The 20,449-nt window shown below is 40.3% G+C and overlaps 1 protein-coding gene across 7 annotated transcripts in view; it reads left to right on the forward strand.

The window, feature by feature from the left end:
• LOC108235232 (neuron navigator 1) overlaps nt 1-20,067 on the forward strand; it is an 80,803-nt gene extending 60,736 nt beyond the window's left edge. For 2 of the 7 annotated variants that reach the window (XM_017415084.3, XM_017415091.3), the window contains 26 exons: nt 212-485; nt 4,836-5,640; nt 5,741-6,262; nt 6,883-6,924; nt 7,590-7,738; nt 7,863-8,045; nt 8,161-8,240; nt 8,431-8,454; nt 8,658-8,735; nt 10,188-10,271; nt 11,915-12,023; nt 12,112-12,233; nt 12,392-12,400; nt 13,042-13,226; nt 13,308-13,470; nt 13,559-13,757; nt 13,844-13,929; nt 14,009-14,107; nt 14,191-14,362; nt 15,437-15,702; nt 15,802-15,953; nt 16,051-16,122; nt 16,208-16,413; nt 16,499-16,617; nt 16,709-16,897; nt 17,606-20,067. In XM_017415084.3, coding sequence (XP_017270573.1) covers nt 212-485; nt 4,836-5,640; nt 5,741-6,262; nt 6,883-6,924; nt 7,590-7,738; nt 7,863-8,045; nt 8,161-8,240; nt 8,431-8,454; nt 8,658-8,735; nt 10,188-10,271; nt 11,915-12,023; nt 12,112-12,233; nt 12,392-12,400; nt 13,042-13,226; nt 13,308-13,470; nt 13,559-13,757; nt 13,844-13,929; nt 14,009-14,107; nt 14,191-14,362; nt 15,437-15,702; nt 15,802-15,953; nt 16,051-16,122; nt 16,208-16,413; nt 16,499-16,617; nt 16,709-16,897; nt 17,606-17,701 — 4,485 coding nt within the window. In that variant the 3' untranslated portion in view covers nt 17,702-20,067. The remainder of the gene's footprint in view (nt 1-211; nt 486-4,835; nt 5,641-5,740; nt 6,263-6,882; nt 6,925-7,589; nt 7,739-7,862; nt 8,046-8,160; nt 8,241-8,430; nt 8,455-8,657; nt 8,736-10,187; nt 10,272-11,914; nt 12,024-12,111; nt 12,234-12,391; nt 12,401-13,041; nt 13,227-13,307; nt 13,471-13,558; nt 13,758-13,843; nt 13,930-14,008; nt 14,108-14,190; nt 14,363-15,436; nt 15,703-15,801; nt 15,954-16,050; nt 16,123-16,207; nt 16,414-16,498; nt 16,618-16,708; nt 16,898-17,605) is intronic. The other 5 variants (XM_017415089.3, XM_017415087.3, XM_017415088.3 and 2 more) reach the window with 5 other exon arrangements.
• Nucleotides 20,068-20,449: the final 382 nt, after the last annotated feature.

Consider the following 20,449-nt stretch of genomic DNA (forward strand, 5'->3'; position numbering starts at 1 on the left):
TGACAACATGTTTACAGCAGACAATAAAAATAACTGTTCTTTAAAAACTGTAACATGACTCAAGATGTGAAAGAACCTGTTTATTTTTATTGATATTAATTGCAATTTAAGTGACTTTTCTGTTCTTGATCTAACATTAGACACATTCATTTCTTGACCAGTTTTTGGATATGTTATCTCTATTCACATGTCTGTTTTTTTTTCTCTGTAGATGCGCACCGATGCAGAGAAGCGATCTCTAGTGGAGAGCGGTCTGTCATGGGATTCTGATGACAACAAACCGGGCCGCAAGAGCCAAGGCAGCAGCGCCCATGACACGGGAAGCCTGAAGTCCGAATCTGCCAATAAATGGAAAGGAGGGAAGGGTGAGCTGAAGAAACCGCAGACTCTGGGTCAGGGAAATGGGTTGAAGAAAGGAAGAAACCCACCTGTGGGAGTCACATCTCCGATCACACACACCTCTCAGAGTGGGCTGAAAGTGGCAGGTGAGTGGCGAAACACACACACACACACACTCAAATGGCCATGTGTAATAGCTACTCTTGACACGGTTTGATAACTTGAACAGACTGATAGATTTCTCAGGCTGGCTGTTAATCTCCCACTTCTTTCTGGCTGTCTCACACCCACACAGTTACAGGCACACTCTCTGTCTTTGTCAGACGCATTCGTCCACAGCTGCAGCCCACCCTCTGGGTTTTTTAGAAAGCAGTGCCATGTATTAAATGCCCATCACCACCCACACCCTTCCTGCTAGCCAACCACATACAAGCACACGCTCAAACAGTTTTTTTGTTTTTTTGTCCTTACATTTACTGGTATCCAAATTCTATTTTTGGTTCCGAACAGAGAGAATTTCTAGAACTCAAATAAAGGCTTTTCAGACTCTTTCCAATGATGTGTGTGTTTGTGTGTGTATAGATTTAGCTGAGGTCTTGCCAGCTCTGAAAAGTTTCACCCATCACCCTTAACACTCTCGCTCTCACACACAAACAACACAATGGTTAGGATTGTGCAGCTGCCTTAAAAGCACACCATCTGTGTGCTGTATACACACGCACACACACACTCGCACACACACACAGACAAGCAAAACAACAGGATATAAGTAACGATGCAGTGTGCCAGTTCAGATAGTGAGGCTCTGTGCAAACAGTTGTGCTTCTGTGGGGCTGTCCTGTGTTTGCACCGCCAGCTGTTGAAATGATAGATATGCCCAACAAGTGTGTTGAACCAGCCTGTGATCTGTGAGCCAGGATTTTATTGTTATTAATTTCACCAGTGGGAGTCAGCCATCATGGCTGCTTAGTCTGCCATTGATTTTGAGGCTGCGATTAAACAAAAGTCGAGTAAAAACAGATTAGAATTTTTTTTTTTTGGTCCTTATAAGTGTGGAGGAGCTCTTGAGTTTATCAACAAGAGGACAGGGTTCACACACAGCCCTGAAACATCTGTAAAAAGATTTAATTTGATTTTAGTGTAGTCCAGATATGAAAATATTGAGGGGGAAAAAAAGTTTGTGTTTTTAGACTATTCCCTACCTCTTTTATCTAAAAGAAACAAAGCAGTTTTCACAATAATTATAATTAAGGGTACTCACTCACAAAATAATTTCATAAAGTAAGAAACAAAATGTGCACATTTTTTTCTCTCATATGGATGATTAATGTGTTCTTTAATTAAAAACTTGTAAGCAAAATTTGTGAATGTTTCCCAGATAACGTGCACATTTATTTACTTACCTACGGAAATAGCTGTAGTGACTGACAATAGGTCAACAATGGCATCTTCTATAGAAGAGCTGTTTGAGACTGAGTCGAAAAAACTTTGAAACAGGGAAATTATTGGTCTAGCAGAAGTTTTGCAAAAGCTGCCTAGCTCTGTCTTTATATCATTCCACCACCCTAATGTAGGTCAATCATGTGACTCAAGCTTCCTCTTGGTTTTTGGTGGATTCAACCAAGTGCTTTGTTTACACTGAGTTCGTACCTGCAATTCAGAATTGCATCCAGTATATCTGGAAAACTACTCGAGTAAACATTTTGAAACTGCACCATCTGATTTACTTAAGAATAACCTTTTTATGTTTAATTTGATGGTTTTCAATGAGTACCTGCACATATTGTAGTCATTATAAGTTACCTTTTGCTTCGTTTAAAAACGTTGAGTTTAATATTTTAGACATCTTAGTTTTTGAGTTACTGACATACAGACACAAGCACACTCATACACACTCAGAGTTTCATGAATGGTCATTGCTCAGGTGGTGGAATAAGTAAAAAAAATAAGGTTAGATGTTTTTTTTTTGTTGTTGTTATAAGTGTTATCCTTTTTCTTTTTTAATTATTTTGTAGTCTGTATGTTATCATAATGTTTGCAGTTTGTGTAAAAAAAAAAAGCCAGACCACTGTATAAATATCTCTCTAATTATTATTAATAAACTTGTAGAAGTTACAAAAGAGAGAAAATCAGCAGAGATATCTGAAAATTTGAGTCTGGAAAAGGTTTTTTTCTTTAATGAAAAATGCTCAGGAACCCTGAGAGGAACAGAGACTCGGAGTTTACTGCTCATGTCTGAGTTTAGTTTATCACTGAGGTTTGGCAACATGTTTTGTTTCTCTCAGTCTGTCATTTGTTAAAATGTCTGCATGTTTGTGGAGAAACACAGTGTGAAGTCGTTTCAGGAGCAAACAATCACTGCAATACAATCCCACACCACAAAGAGTGTATTGACATGGTTTATTTTGTACTAGTAGTGTCCGTTTATTTATTTATTTGCTTGCTATTTTTTACAGTGAATATGTATTTTATTTAATGTCAATGAACTGCCAACAATCAAAGTTAATTTGGTGTGGGATTGATATCACCTAATTTTCTCTGTCTGACCAACTTTTACAAGAATTAAACAAAAGAGAATCTTCTCAATAGACATTTTTAATCCTAAAAATAATTAAACTGTCTAGAGGTGACTGACAAAATTAATTTAACAAGTAAACACTGAACTATTCAAAAGATTTTTTGGGTTGTTTTTTTAAAGATGTGACAGTACCCTCAGAACCACTTTAGATTCTTTTAATTTAGTTTTAATTATTATCTGTTTTGTTTAGTTTTTTTTTTTTTTTTTGGCCCATCAACTCTGTTTCCCTGTTTAGCATTACCCCTTGGGTCAGCAAAACTCATCAACAGTTCAGTGTTTCTGAGAGAATGATTCATTTACTGAGCAGTAATGACTTTTGTTGGGTTTATCAGTTTTTTAGTGTAAGCACAGTGCAGACGTGCACGTTTTATCACTAAGCCGATGCTAAGCTGCTAAGCTGCTGACTGGTCAGCGTTTCTTCCCACAGACACACAAATCTCCTGATTCTAAGGCATAGTTTGGCCAAAGATTGGCTACAATCCCCTTCAAATATACACAATAACCTCTGGAAGGGTACCGAAATAACAAATTAGACAAACCCACATGGTGATGATGGGCAACAATGATAGCACAGCTGATAAGCAAGTGGCTCTTAAGTGTGAAAGTTATGTTCTTATTTATGGATTTCCAGACTATAGCTTCATCCTCATTCTATTGCTTTCCCTTCTATCGTGATTGTCTTATGCAAATATAACAAAAAAAGGTCCACTCACACTTAGTCAAACAATTTAACCTAAACATTTAAACATAGTAATATTGGAAATGTCACAAAAATGATTTCTTTGCCTGCCCACTCTGTCTAAATGTAATACTTTATCTACATACACCCCTTTTGGGTTAGAACATGTAGTGATTCACGATTTCTTCTGCATGTGTGACTGTGTTAACCTTTGAGCTCAGTTGTCTCCACTGCTGCTCAGTGAATCAGCCTTCATTTTCTCTCCAGACAAATACGTTCAGTTGAGCTCTGTCTGTGACTTGCCACCAACAGTGTGTTTCTTCGATCTAATGTTACCGGAATGAGCAGCTTTGCGGTTACACAAGTTTGTGACTCGACATATAAACCCAATTTTCAAATTTACAAAAGAACTCTGGGGTAATTCGCTGTCAGTGTCATATTCGTATGGGGTCTGAACACTCAGAGCTCCGAGCGTGTGGTAGAAATGTCTGCACATATGAGTGTGTATGCGTCTTTTGCGGATTTCTAAATACTTATAAGTAACTCCAGATGTCCCCAGGCAGCACGCTGGTGGGTCTCATGCAACAGCAGTTCTTTGACTCTGTTAATGCCTTGTATATAAACCTCACATAATGAGTCCCATTAAATACAAATTATGAGCGTGGGCAGTTTAGATTCTTGTGGGTGGTGCATACACTGGAGAGCTTATGTGTCTAATTGATTGTTATTCTGTTATTAACTTTCAAACAAGTCTAATTAATTTTTAAGTTGGAAAATGTTAAGAACAGAAACATTTCAATAACATCTCTTCCAATGCCATATTTATCCAAAGAGCTTTCACAAGTGGAGAAATTTGATTTTCTTCTCTTTTTTTTGCCTTCAGACACACTTCATAAACACCACTTTTCCGTAGCTATGGTCATCTTGCTCTTTCACAGCTGGAAAAGGCAGAAATGAACTTACTGGAAAGCTTAAATGCTTACTGGAAAGAGACAACTGTTTTAGCTCATCGGGATGGAAAAGAGGAGCAACAGTGTGATAACAGTGTGTGTGAGACTGTAAAGATTGTCTAACTGTCTGCTGAGAAAGAGATTTGTTTTTATCAGCAGACAGTCAGACCTCGTAGGTGTTCAGATTAGATATCATGTCCTAATGTGGCTTGGTTAGTCTCAGTCTTTACCCAACGCCGCTAAAGTGTTGCTCAAGCTCATCAGAATTGTTTTGTTTTTTTTCCTGTAGGTCCTGTGAAGTCGGATGCGAAGCCCATGGATAAGTCCCGGTTAGTGGTGAAGAATTCTGGACTTCAGCGCTCCTCCTCTGATGCAGGTAAAGACAATCGAAATGGCACCGGAACTGGAGAGCAGCGTAAACCTCCATCTGGACTGGTCAGACCTTCAGCTGGTGGAAACTTTGGCTTCAAGAAGCCCCCCACAACTACCAGCAACATTTCCAGCACACCCAGTGCTACAAGTACAGGCGTCAGCTCCACACCCAGCAGCTCAGTGACTGTGGGAAAGATCCCCAAAACATCTGGCATTCCCGTTAAGCCATGTGCAGGTGCAGGAGGACGAAAGACGAGTTTAGACGTTTCAAGCAGTGACCAAAGTGGATTCCTGTCTCCAAATGCCAGGACGTCTCTCCAGTACCGCTCTCTGCCTCGCCCAGCGAAGACAAGCACCCTGACTCTAACCCGGCCAAGCTCAGCTCGCCCAGTGAGCACCACCGGGGACACAGGATCAGGACTAACCAAACCTTCCACCGCAGCACCACAGGGTTCAAGGCTTAAGGAGCCCACCTCAGGATTTGGTTCTGGTAAGACAGGAGGACGTGGGATCCCAAGTCCCAGTCCTGTCAATCAAACAGACAGAGAAAAGGAGAAAGAAAGAGCCAAAGCTAAAGCTGTAGTCTCTGACTCAGAGTGTGGAGGTGGATCTTTGAAGAGGAGTCCTGCTCAGACCCCGTCAGAAAACGGAGGGAAGCTGCATGGGCTGCGACCACCCAGCAGCGGCAAATGTATGGATCTAACCTCACCTGGCATGCAGAGGTATTGAAACTCTAATGCTGTGACTTCCATATACACTTATAAATTCACATGAAATCATTATTATACATTTGTTTCAACATCATCTTTCCATTTTTTAAAGGTTTTCTGGGGTCCGCAGCCTGGCAAAGCCTCCATCCATGGCCCAATTGGACAAGCTGAACTCCAATAGTCTGGAGGTCGAGGTTCAGGATGGCCTACCTCCAAAGATTCCTCCCTACTCCAAGCTCCAAGAAATTTGTAGCTCAGGGGGAAACTCAACCAGCTCCTGCCTGGCCCCGAGTCCTGCACCGTTGCTCAATGTGAACTCCTCAGCTTGCTTTTCTAGCCCTGGAATTGGACTGGGACCTAGGCAAGTCACTTCCCTGGGTGTTGAAAAAAGTGAAGGGAGCACCTCTCCCCTTCTCTACCCTCGCATGTCTGGGCTGCATCGCAGCATGGAGTCTCTGCAGTTGCAGATGAGTTTGGCCCCTGAATTCCAGGAGAAAGACAAGGACAGGGAGAGGGAGACTTTGGTGAGAGGCTACAACACTTTAGAGTCCCAAGACAAAGATAAACATGAGGACAGAGGCCCTCCATCCAGCAGGAGCTCCGCAAGTAAAGTCTCTCTGAGCCTTACAGACAGGTCAGTTCAGTTCTGAAAAAATATGATCAATAACTTTGACAGATACATACCCTCAAATATGTAAACAAAGCAGCCATGTAGCTCCACTTTCTGGCCAGCTGGGGTACTGCACAGATAGTTTTTGTTCAGCAATAGTTAAAATAATGAAGAAATTGCTTTAAGGTTTTAGATTTTAATAATGGGCTCATTACAATTATATTTAAGCCAATTCTGCATGAATATGACCACAATAAATAAACCTTGTTGTCCAGTTAACAAGAAAAAAACAAAGGCTGAATGGGATGCTAAATTCTGACTAATATTTTAGGAACATAGCTTTCTAGTAGTAAATTCTAGCATTTAATGGCAATTAACTCAGAGAAGAAGTCAACCACAGGCCCTCCCTAGCCCCCCATACACACACACACACACACACACACACATTAATGGGTTGCTGAGCTGTTATTACTATGGGCCTGTTATCAGTATTGTACTGGCCCCTCTGACTGAAGTCATAATTACTGCCTGACACCAGCTGCCTGCCAGTTTCACTGTGCCTCTTTGTGTCTGCTGCCTGTTCATGAAAGTTTAATAACTCCCTGCACTGGTTCTTAAATAACGACATTGTTGAATTTCCACAGTTCTCAGAGAGACAGAAACACGCTGCCAAAGAAAGGTTTAAGGTATGTGAGTGCGCACATACAACCACACTGCTAAACATGTTTGGAAACTTGGTTTGTTGTAGTTGCAGAAGATTCCATGTACAATTATTGAACTGACTGACTCTAAAAACAGCTTGGTAGAGCTGAACATAAAATAGCATAACGCTACACAAACAAAATCATCTGTACTGATCAATATCATAACCATAAATAAAGCTGTACACAATTGACAAACAATCAGGCTCATGTTTATTGATGGAATCCTGATGCAGTTTTATAGCCTATGTAAAAAAATGTATTTTAATTCATTTTTAGTGGGATTGTTATAGGGCATAATTTCTGTAAATATACAATTCCCCTTTGACATCCTGAGCAATCAAATTGCATGTGTAAAGTGCATCTGTAATCTACTGAAGTTCACTTAGAAATTCAAATATCTCTGAACTATAAGGGGCTTCAGTAGCTTGGTGCTCAGTGGTATTTGACATTTAACGGCCAGATGGGAACGCTCTCTATCAGAGCTGACCACTCGCAATCAAATCACTCAAGATGAATGGTAATGCCAGGTCAATGAGATCACTTTATAATCTTATCTTGTGTCCTGCTTTAAACATTTGTGTGTTTTTAGAATCGGTAAATTACTTATTTTACTGATGAAACATGACTTTGTCCACTTTTGTCCGTAGTTTCAATGGTGCCTCTCAAACAGAGGAAGAAGGGAAGGAGAAAGGAGAGAGGAGGCACTCACATATGGTTGTCAGCATGACCGACTCACTTACCCTTCCACTGCTTTCCTCACCCACCTCCCTGCCCCGCACCTCTAAAACCGCTATGGGTGTGTCTCTCTCTCTCTACACATACACACACACACAGTCAGAAGAAAAATCTCTACATTAATTCATGCTTCACAAGTGCCTTAGTTTGACTCGTATTTATTGATAACTCTGTTGTTATATTAGTCCCCAGCCCTGTAGGAGGACCTCCCAGGATGACTCGGTCCAACAGCATCCCAACACACGATGCCTCCATGGAGCTGTACAGTGCATCACCTCTGGGCAGCACTTTGTCATTGGCTGAGCGTCCACGCAGCATGGGAATGGTTCGGTCCGGCTCCTTTAGGGATAGAGAGCCCAATGATGAAGGTAAAATGCCCAATTAATTTTTTTTTTTTCTATAAAGATCATCCTGCCTGTTTTTTTTTTTTTAACTACACCTGCTTGTTTGTTGATTTTGTTTCTCTGGATGTTCACTCTGCAGTTCATGGGTCTGTTCTCTCCCTGGCATCAAATGCCTCATCAAGCTACTCTTCGGTGAGTGTGAGCAGCACGCAGAAACAGGTAGATATGGATTAGCTTGTGCTCTGAAAGCTGGATGTCTGTGTGTACAGGGATGCTTTTCTCTTGTTTCACACTTTAAACTGCACACACTTGAGCCTATGCCCCGTACCTTATTAGTCTCCTCTTCTTTCCACTTCTCTGCTCTCTGTTTTATCTAACATCTTGGCTTTTAATCCTCTTTCTTCCCAAGGCTGAGGAAAGGATTCAGGGGGAGGTAAGTGTTGCCTTTGCAGCGCTGTTTCCCTCATTGTCTAGTCTGTTTCTTTCCTTTTATCCATCAGTCTCATCCCTGCTGTCTTTGAGAGTTGGTTATTCATTTGATGACCACCATCATCTCACTTGTAACATCATCAGCCATTTTCAGCTAACATAATGTTTCGATATCACCTAACGCAAGATTGTTATTTTTCCGCACAGCAAATCCGCATGTTGAGGAGAGAGCTGGAATCATCGCAGGAGAAGGTGTCCAATCTGACAACACAGCTGACAGCTAACGTATGTATTATCTGTCCTGTCTGTGGGGGGGTTGTATAAAGCATCTTCGCCTCTTACTTTCCTCTGTTAGATTTCTAAATAGGTTTGCCAATGTACTAAAGATCTGAAAGTCCTTTTTAATCACAAATGTATCTCTAGCAATCACATAAGGAAATACACATTTTTCTTTAGCTTAAGACAAAACAAAAAGTCTTTTAAACTTTCTAAATTTACATTTTACATGACTTTGACCTGGGAAGAACCCAGTCAGAAAGGACAATGAGATAAATAATAATAAGAAAGCTTTAATTTTGAACAAAATAATACACACTGCAAGGAAAGAAATATCAATGTGAAAACTGGTCTTGAACCTACAATGAAAGAAAAATGAGGATCTGAAAGGTAGCATCTGAAATCCCTGAACTAAACAGGATCTGAGTGAGGTAATGGGTTGTAAATATAAATATTCTTCTCAAACCTAGTGTGCTGAAAACTGAAAACTAAACAAGCCGAGAAACAAACTTACCTTAGATTAAAAAAAAAAACACAGAATGAAAGACTGGAAATGCAAACTAAACCTGAAAAATGATGATGATTAAAGCTTCAGCTCTTCACCTCAAAGGAGCTGAATAATCAGTAGTAGCTCCTCCCTCTAATTTCACACCAAAATACATGTCCCTTATCTTTTAAATGAGAAACGTAAAACAAAAATCACATTTTATATCTAAATCCCAATTTTTCTTCCACACAGTCGAGGCACATTCATTATCTCTGCAGCTTCTGAATAATGTCAGCCTTCTCCTGAATATTCATCAGTACCACTTAGCTTTACCACACACCCACGCCCACACATCTGCTTTCTTTACTCTGTACTTCCCCTCGACAAGGTTGTTTCTGTGTTAGATCCTTGTCAGCTGCAAACTACAAGCATTAGGCACCGTTTCATGTGGAACACAGCATTCATGTCTTTAAAGATGTATTTCTTTCCTGCAGATTTTTTTCATCGTAACGACATTAACCTATAGCAAATACAGTGAACACAAACTCTGGATGTTTTTCATTAATGACTAGATTATTCATTTATATCACTGCACTATTGTATTCTGTATAAAAGAATAAAATGTTTTAATTTTCTCCTGTGTGTGTGAGTGTGTAAGAGAAAGAGAGAGAGAGATTAGGGAAGAGGAGGTTTTTCCACAGTCATTGTTCTGTTCGACTTCTGTGTTTTATTCAGCTTTGAAGTACCTCATTTACAAGGGTTAAAGAGCAGCAAATCTACTGAATCTGTCCTCTCTGAATGTTAATTTGCACATTTATTAGTCTCCTCATTATTCATCTTCTTTTAGAAAATGCTCTTCCATGTGACTCATGTACATAAGCACCGGTGTATTTTCATCCTCTCAAAAAAAAAACTCATTTTCAACATCAGTAATCTTTTTTTTTCTTGTGCTTCTTTTTTATCTTTTTTTTCAGGCAAATCTGGTTGCTGCCTTCGAGCAAAGCTTGGCACTGATGACGGCTCGGTTGCAGAGTCTGTCAGTAAGCCACGAACAGAAGGTACCATTACAGCTGCATCTTTTAAACTCAAACACACACACACAGAAAAACCAGAAGTCCAGCCACATTCCAACAGTTTGCTTATCTTCAGAGCAGTCAGAGAGAGTTAATGTGGATTGAGGTGACTTTGATCACAGCAGGAGCTGAATGTAGGTTAGAGGCTCAGACTGCACAGTTATTGGATAAACTGCTGTTAGAAATGAAAAAAAAAGATGAATAATAAATAATAATAATAAAAAGAAACCACAAAACTGACATCAGACAGCTTGCACGTGCACTCAAAGCAACATTCCTGCATTCCTTTGTCTGTGAGCTGATCACCACCCGAGGCGTTTGTTCTGTGTGTGTAAATGTGAGGAGTCTTTCTGAGTTCTTCACGCCTTACTGCCCCCTCTGAAAGCTCTGTCTGGACCGCTCCAGAAACTTCTTTTGTTGTGCTTGCCAGTGCACTGACCTGTGCAGCTCAACCCGCTGCAGAGTCTCCTTAACCTTGAGGAGATGGACCTGGTGGCTCCATTTAGAGTAAAGTGGGATCGACTTTAGCAGATAACTACTAATGCAGAAAGACTCTGTTGTTCTGAACTCATTGTCCTTTTGCCAACATTGTGGGGGAGGGGGAGGGGCAAGTTCAGTAGGTATGAGCTCTTATTATTTGTTTTAGGTTTTAGTATTTCAGTAAAAAGTTTAAAAAAATCCTTATTCCAACCAAGGAGAAACTTCAACATATTTGCTTTTATCTTGTTTTTATTTGCCTAAATCTGATCAAATGTAATGCTTTAAAAACATCTAGATTTTTCTAATGAGAGTTTTGTCATTATTATCCTGTTTCTTTGTCATGTTGCTTTGCACTTTACAACACTGTCAAAATGGAGCAGCATGTGACTCAGAGCTCCTGGTACAGGCCATGATTGTCTCTCTTCTGGCAGGCCTGTGGACATAAGGATGTGGTGGTGTCCCTGATGTTAAACCAACCATAAAGGACACATGTCACTCCATCCCTCACTGACTGACCAAATCAAATTTAAGTCACTTATGCATGTTCAGAGAAACTGCTGGGTCAGCACTCATCTAAATCAAGTTAGCTGAACAGCTTTGTCGTTCTCCCAAAGGTGTGTTGGGATGCCAAACACAAACCTTTGAGGAAGGAAACTTCAAAGTGTAAGAATCTCTTAAAGACTCGCCTCTTGCTAGAACAAATCATCTCCTACCACCCCTAACACAATTAACTCATGTTTACTTATTTTACCTGTTTTGTATGAAACTAAAGGTGAAATGCTGTTAAGAAACTTGTTTGTTTTTAATTGAAATCGTCTACTAACTGGCTAAGTTTGTTAAATACACAAATATAATGTCTAGTGAAATGCTACAGTGCGGTGTGTTAAAAAATGTGTTAGCATAGTTTATACGTAAATGGAAGACAGAAAAAAAACGGTAAAGAACAAGATTTAAAAAAACAAGAACACTGAGCGAACAGCAATAAATTTTAAAATATATTATTATTTGCTTTTTACAAAAGAGAAAAAGAAGGAAAGAGACCCACTGATTTGGTTATGTTGTGGGAAGACATTTAGCTGCCATATGAGATATTAGACTAGCATGTGTATAAGTGGGGCTGCTGTGACAATAACTAACTGTTTGTTCAGGACTCAGAGCTGATGGATCTGCGAGAGACAATCGAGGCTCTGAAGTCCAGGAATGAAGAAGCCCAGGCTGTCATCCATGGAGCCTTAAACAATCAAGATAACATGAAAGGTCTGCAGACCGACCAGCTAATCTTTCTGCTTGTTATTTTCTTTCTTTCTCTCCCTGCACAGTGATAACAGCTGTATTGTTTTTCCAGACCTGCGTATTCGACGTCAGAACTCGTGTGAGAGCATCTCCAGTCTCAACAGCCTGACCAGCATGTCAAGTGTGGGAAGCATGAAGGATCAAGACGCCAAGAAGAAGAAGAAGAAGAGTTGGGTAAGAACAAGTGGTCTCTGTTTTGTTTTTTTCTAGGCTAGCGTTCCTCCACACGGTCCCATTTTTTTGTGTGAACATTTTCCTTTTTAAAATCAACTCAGCAGCATGGATGAAGTATGACGAGTCTTTCCCTCCTCTTTGTTACTTTAATGTTTCAGGTCTTTGAGGTGAGTGCCATCTCTGTGTAACTTTATAACTTCTGTACTTTTCTGTCACATGGCATGATGGACCGTCCAGAACTACAAATCTCCACTCATCTCTGCTGATTGACCTCCTACACTAACAATTAATCGGTTGCCTGTTCTGCCAACGTCTAAGATAACAGACAGCTGTAATTCTCTTCAAATGGCAAACAGCAGAAATGATGCATAATAAAAAAAATCGACTTCAAAGCTTAGTTAACTTTTATTCTTCAGTAAAAATAGATGTAGTCTTTGTTGTGACCAACATCAGTTAATATTTACTGACCCAGGATCTTTGGTTTTACACACAATGACTGAAAGTGTAAAGGAATAGTTTGTCATTTGAAGATTTAACCACAGTGAAACTTGAGGAAATATATAAAAAAATTTGAAAAAAAAAATCAGACAAAAATATTCACTCCTGTGTCAGAAACTTCATTAATTCTACAAAAAAACAAAGTTGGGTTTTCTGAGATGTTACAAGCTGGAAGTGACAAACTATTCCATTAATGTCAAGCATGTTGTTAATAAAATTAACACGTCCCTCTTTTTTTTTTGCCTTGTGACCAAATGATTGTTAATATATCTGCTTTTATTCATGAGTCCGCTCTGGTGTTTTTGTGTAGCTGAGGAGCTCCTTCAACAAGGCTTTCAGCATTAAAAAAGGCTCCAAAACCTACTCAGACATTGAGGAACTCACCACCCCAGACTCCTCGGCCCCCAACTCCCCAAAGATGGCTCATGAAGGCGGGGAAGCAGGAGAGATCCATCCTCCATCCCTCAAAACATCAGCATCTGCCACTTCCTCGGTGTAAGTACAAAAACAACAAGCTGCAGAATTCAGCCTCTGTGTGGCTGTCTGTCTCTGACATGAACACCTTGGCTGCACTAGGATCATGGAGATGGCAGAGGAGGGAGACAGTGGTGAGACGGCGGTGTCAGAGTTACGTTCGGAGCTCTGGGAGAAAGAGAGGAAGCTGACAGACATCCGATTAGAGGCCTTAAGTTCTGCCCATCAGCTGGAGCAGCTCAGAGAAGCCATGCACAACATGCAGGTTTGTTTCACCTCCCTGTACAGATCTGTGAACCTGTGGGTACACTCGCCCAGCACGAATTTGAAGCTCAAACCTGCCTCTGTTCTAGTCAACGGTGGACAACCTGAAAGCAGAAAATGACCACTTGAAAACAGGAAGTCAGCTGCACGTCTCCGGCTCTGGTCCCACCCTGTCCACGTCACAGCCTTCAGGCCTGGCCTCGCTCCTGGGGCCCTCACTGAGGCAGCCAATGAGCATGTCCCTCACCAAATCCTTCAGCCTCAGTCTAAATGATTGTAAAGACTCAGGTAAAGCATGAACAGCATCATTCATAAAATCTGACTCGTGCACCACTCTTATACGTCATAATTTCTTATTTGTGTCCATCTTTCAGAAGTGTCTTCTAGTGACTCACTAAATGTGTCTTTGCATGAGGAAGTGTGTGCAAAAGTACTGGTCCATATCGGGGATCAAACAGAGGTAAACTCAAAACTGTCTTAACGATAATCAGACAATAAAAAGGCTTTTTGCTGAGCAGTCTGTTCTGTATGATCTGTAGGATAGTAAACGGCCGCAGGAGTTCTACCTGGGCACAGTGTCGGTCAGTCCGAAGACTGAATGGACCTCCCTCGACTCGCTCATAGCTAAGACCTTTAAGGTAAGTCTAATATTGTCTTCTGACAGAGGTTCAACAGAGGCTTTGATTCGTTAACTCATTTGTCGTTTTTGTCTTTTCTTCAGGACTACTTAAGTCACGTGGACCCGGCAGCCAGCCTGGGTCTGACCTGCGACTCCCTGCATATGTACCAGCTGGGCCACGGAGGGCAAAGGGTGATCGGAGGGGACAAACCTCAGGTCTCACCATATCTGTGTTTCGCCAACGGTGCAGCTAAGATTTTTGTCACCTTAAAAGGTTAGTTACTGCACATGATGAATGATTAATTGGATCACTTGGAGACAAGCACTGCTGCAGCTAAATACCATTAAAATATGTGCATTATATTTGTAACGGTATACAAAGTTAATTTCTGATTCACACTCCACTCCAAAGTGCAGAAGAATTGTTTTTCATAAAAATTTGCAATGCTTTTGTTTTCTGAATATCATCGCCCAAGCCAGCTTTGTAGCTCTAAGAAGCAACAGAAATACCCCTTTTTGTTCACTTCTTTTATATGGTATTTTCGTTTTTTACACTGAACCGAGTGTACAACATTCAGCTGACTTTTAAAACAGAAGCTTGGACCTTTCAGTACATTTTATGGCGTATTGTAAGTACAATTATAAACCTCTTTCAGCATGCACTTTGCAGCTGGGGCTATGGAACATCACTCATGCAGCGATTTGTTTCACCCAGGTTTCCTACAAAGAACCCTTAAGGAACAGGCTTAGTTTTTAACTCTGTTATTGTATGAAACATATATGTATTCTCTTTTTAAAATATGTTGACTGCATTTTTGCGTTTATCAAAATTTAACTAAAAACAAAATGAATGAATTTGCAGTTATTAATTATTATGTAAGCAAAGTCATGCAGCTGATTAAAAAAATCAATTTGAATTCACTTACAGCAGCTTGAAACATTTATCTTATAATCACACAGAAATGTTAAAATTTGTAATTTTCTAACTTCCAAGTAGCCATTGATATTAACTTATTTCAGAATTTTCTAAATTATTTCTATTTTTTTATAACTGTTGTCTATTTCCAGTAAAAACATGTAAGAATAATTTTATCAGAAATGTGTGATGGTTTTTAGGATTTTTTTAATTAAAAAAACTTACTTTCATATAAAAAACTTTCATTTTATGTAAATATTGTAGAAAATTAAAGCATCAGATGTCACAATTCTAATGAATTTCCACTAAATGATGACAGTTGACAATATGATAAAAAGAACAAAAATTAATGTTTATAGTTTGCTTCGTCTGGCTTGTATTCTTTAAGTAAATAGAGGTAAATAAATGCTAATCATAAACCCTCCCTTCTAGGTCTCAGAGAAAACAGTGTTGACTCTCTGGTGTTTGAGACTCTGATCCCGAAGCCCATGATGCTGCATTATGTCAGCCTGCTGACGAAGCACAGACGGCTGGTTCTGTCTGGGCCCAGCGGGACTGGGAAGTCATATCTTGCCCAGCATCTTGCCCACTACCTCCTGCAGCGCAACCGGATTGACTCTCCGGATGCTGACCACGAGTCATGTGATCAGGGTCGCAGCGCTGCCGTCACCTTCAACATGCACCGCCAGTCACAGAAGGTAAAACACGACAGAGCTCTTATCCTCTACTTATTTTATAGCTTGATGCTATTTTGTTGTTATCCTCTGCATTCATACATTTACCTTTTTCACATGCAGGACTTGCAGCTGTATTTGTCAAATCTGGCAAATCAGATTGACAGGGAGAGCGGAGGAGAGCTGCCGTTGGTTGTTATCATAGATGATATTAGTGACTCAGCTGCCATCACTGAACTTGTAAACGGAGCACTCACCTGCAAGTACCACAAATGGTGAGGCCCACAGTTGATGCTTTTTACCAAGAAAGTTAAACTAATAGTTCTATTATAAAACCTAAACATGATTTATTTTTTTGGCTTAATGCTTCAGTCCCTACATTATTGGAACAACCAATCAACCTGTGAAGATGTCATCTAATCATGGGCTGCACCTCAGCTTCAGGTAAGCTCGGATTCAGGTGAATATTTCTCCTAATTCTTATATAGTTGCACATAGGGTAAAGTACATGTTTTGCACATGTTGACAGGATGGTGATGTTCTCCAACAACGTGGAACCAGCCAACGGGTTCCTGCTGAGGTACCTGCACCGGAAAGCCGCGGAGGCCTACCAGGGGGAGGAGCACGATTCAACACACCACCAGGAACTCCTCCGTGTTCTCGACTGGATCCCTCAGCTCTGGTACCACCTGCACACCTTCCTGGAGAAACACAGCACCTCAGACTTCCTCATAGGTGAGATACGTTGGACTCGGGGTCAGATCAAGTCAGAAAAGGTAGAAAATAACCATATCTTAACAGAAAGTGTTGCCACCCTCAGGTCCCTGCTTCTTCCTGTCATGCCCCGTGTCGGTGGAGGAGTTCAGACAGTGGTTCATTGACTTGTGGAACCACTCCATCATACCGTACCTGCAGGAAGGAGCCAGAGACGGCATCAAGGTGAGCACGCATACCTCAGATGTGCGGCACGAGGGCTTTCGAGAAGTCAGAAAAATACAGTTCCACAATGACCCTGTGTTTGTTCCCTCAGGTACACGGTCATAAAGCAGTGTGGGAGGATCCAGTGGAGTGGGTGAGAGGCACTCTCCCCTGGCCCAGTGCACAGCAGGACCAGTCCAGGCTCTTCCACCTACCTCCTCCCAGCATAGGGATGCCCACTGAGGAGAAGAAGCCCCCCAAAGATTCACCTCCACCCAGCTCATTGGAGTCAGACCCCCTGGTGAGGGAGTGTTTTTAAAGACAGGAGATGTGTCTCAGTTCACACTAATTTAAAAACTTAAAACAGCAAGTGAATGTTTACAACTTCAAGCTTTAGTTCATTGTTTTAAGTGTAGCTCTTTGAAAAAAAATACGAACAATTAATATCCTACATGTCATAAATAGCTCTTCAAATGACCTCAGTTTGGAGGAAAAAAAAAAGTTTAATTCTGACTAGATTGATGAGCTAATAGCTAGTCTGAGTGTTTGCCATTTTCAAACAGCTTCAATCTAAAATATTTTTTGCGATTCACGTGAAAGCTATTTTATAGATATTTAAATTGCCATTATTTTCACGTTACACAGTTATTTACATAAAATTCTGTGATTATCTGAAAGTAGAAATAGAAACGTCAGCATCTAGCTGTAGCACTTTCCGTGCAGCCTGGGGCACTTTTGAGAGGACTATTGTATTAGACTATTTCCTCTGAAATAACAGTGTAAAAACCAATGGCGACATAGGGGTTTATAAAATGCTATTTACATGAATGGCTATGAAATCTTTGAGATTGGTGTTGTTTTTAAAAGACAGCAGTCCACTTTTGTCTCGGCCCGACCAAACCTAGGTGTGTTAGTTACTAAAATACTCAACACTTGAAGGTAAAAAAGCCTAAAAAGCAAAATATGCAGTTTGAGTGACTGTACCTCTGTGCTTCCTCCTGCTGCCCAGATGGCCATGCTGCTGAAACTTCAGGAGTCAGCCAACTACATCGAGTCTCCAGAGCGGGAAGGCTGTCTGGATCCCTCTCTTCAGACTACACTCTGAGCTAACAGCCTGTGAAGATTAAAAATTACAGACTTTGTCTTAGTCCCAGTGAGAGTTCAAAGGACTCTTTTGTGAACTTTACTGTGTGCTCAGTGAGCAGATACAAAGGTAAAGATGGATGGAGTTTGCCCTGTTTTCAGAACATTGAAAAGACAATGAAACTGCTTTCATGTGAAGCTGCGATTGTCTCTTCGGGGAAAGACTTGGAGGTGATCTTTCCCCGTGCTTCAGTTTGTCCCAGATGGGTGGTTGTTTAATCTGCAAGTGCATGGTGACTGGAATAGTATGATGCAAAATATTACCCGTAACGCTGTTTGTTAGGACCCATTTGCTCCCTTTTAGTTCGGTTCAGTTGCTGCAAACTTCACAGCTGCTGGTGCTCACAGGTTTTGTTTGAAGGCACACACTTCATTCCCGTAGTTAAAGAACCTGTGTCTGGCTGCCCCTGACGAATAGGACCATCACTCGACAACAGCCCAAATGCACTTTATTTTCTACATGTGAAAATTGGATTTTAGAGGGCTGTGTCCGTGAATGTGTGTCAAATAATAGGGGGTGCCAATTTGGCCCAAAAAGTTGCAGTTTATGAGTAAATCCAGTAGAGGGCAGCATCTGGTAAAGCTGCCTCAGTGCTGTTTTTTTATTTTTATTTTTTTTGCTTGTTTGTCTGTTTGTTTGTTTGTTTGTTTTTGTCAAAGGTGCTCAGATTAGACACATTATACAACTCAATTGTGAACATGGCCTTGAATGTTTTCTTCTTTTCAACTCAGCTGTTTTTTAAAATTTTGTTTATTGTAGATCAAAAATCAGAGCTGTGAAGCTGTACTAGGAACACGCGTCGGTGAATCAGTTTCAGTGTGAATCTGTAAAGAATATACCCATTGTCAGAGGACTCAGCAGACTGATCTCATGACAGAAATGCAACATCGATACAATAACTGCTTGTTGATCAAGTCGACCATTTCTGGCTATGCTTTCGCACAGTCTGTTCTGTATTTAAATCGCTTTGAAAACACAAACTTCTCTTGTAAAATCTGAGCATACCACTTTTGAAAGTCTCACTTTTTGTAGGATTTTGTACTAATTTATCTACTTTACGAACACGCAACATGTCTCTGAGTCTGAGCGAGGCGCACTGCAGTGACTGTCGGATCATTTTTCATGCATCATCCCACAAGAGGAAGTGGAGAAGACTGGTTAAAAGACATGCAAAACATTTTCCTTCCTCTTTGCTTTTCATCATGTGATTTTAATATTTTTTCTTCTGTTTTTTCCTAAATATAGACAAGTATCTTCTTTTCTCTCGCATTAAGTTATGAATAAGTGGCTTCCTCCCTATTTTATTCCTTCATTTGTTTGCACAAAATATTTCTTTAAAAGAGTAGGAAACTGCAGTATTTATTGCTCATATCTTGACTGTTATGTGATAAAGGAAGAAATGACTGTCGGAAGAGGAAACTGTTTGAAAAAGAGAACTGTTTGACCCAGACGTACCTCAGACTGCCATAAATCTGTCCAGATGTTTTGGCGTTTTCACTGAAGATGTTGGTGTAGAGTAGAAACACGATGCCTAAGTCTTATTAGTGCCTGAAACACAAATTGGCCTAAAGCTGCATGGATCTGCCACCCGGAGGCCTCAATTTAGAGGAAACGCGATTACTTCCTCTCACCTTTCTCTGATGTCACTTTAATGTTGTCACCTAGACGCCAGTGTTTGGGTGCAGAGTAGGTTTATTGATTTGGACCTTCGGCAGGTAGATAAGCTGTCAGTGAAGAGGATGTGTGAGTCAGTTACTTCTGCAGTGAATGAGAATATGCATCATGACTGGGCTGCTTGTGCGCAATATGACACAATCTTGATCGTAAAAGAAAAAAACTTCAGGAGTTGACAGAAAGCGGTATAAGAACAGATTTTCAGATCGAGAGCTTGAGATGCATGAATCCTTTCCTTTCATTGGACCTACCACACGTTAAACCTTACCATAGGAGACATTTTTAATAACTGGATACCTTCCTCTTTTTTTTTTTAAATCGATTTTACAGCAGACATTTTTTTTCTTATTGAAATGTTTGTAAAGTTTTCTTTGTTTTTTGTACATGACATCGCTATTGTAAACACTGTAAATAGTCACCGCGTCTGCGACAGCAATCACAAAAGTGATGAGAGCTCAAAGAGAAGCTTGGTCCACATATGCAGAAAATGAGCATCCTCTGTGGTTTTATTGTCTTCCTCCCACAGGATGGAGCACTTGGCTTAAAAGTGGGCTAATTAATGGTTCTATGTCATCTCTCTGTAATCACATCAAATCCCATATGTCTAACTTTAAGCACTGGGCATAATAAAAACCATGTCATTTTCCACACCACCACCTGTCTTGATTGGTTTGTGGGTGTGTATTTTACTGACCATAAAAAAGTACAAATTGAATTCAGTTTTTTAATGTTATGCTTTATAAAGAGCTGTAAGGAATCAATAACATTTTCTAGCTGATTTCCTATTTTAGGACAATATTTTTTCTGTTGCAAGTTCTTTTATTTATGCAAATTAAATAATACCTAACAAAAATGGTAATAAAATATAAATTTAAATGCTGGTTTGGACATAATGGAGGTCCAAAAGTAGTTTTAATTTCTTGTTTTATTTCAGCATAATAATTTTACCTAAAACGATTTGAAATTAAATAGACAGACTTTTGTTTTTTTCTTCATTGTGGCTGGAATGGACTTCCATAGTCTGGAAGAGGACGC

This window comes from Kryptolebias marmoratus, linkage group LG8 (genome assembly GCF_001649575.2).
Source record: "Kryptolebias marmoratus isolate JLee-2015 linkage group LG8, ASM164957v2, whole genome shotgun sequence".
In the NCBI taxonomy this organism is placed as follows: domain Eukaryota; kingdom Metazoa; phylum Chordata; class Actinopteri; order Cyprinodontiformes; family Rivulidae; genus Kryptolebias; species Kryptolebias marmoratus.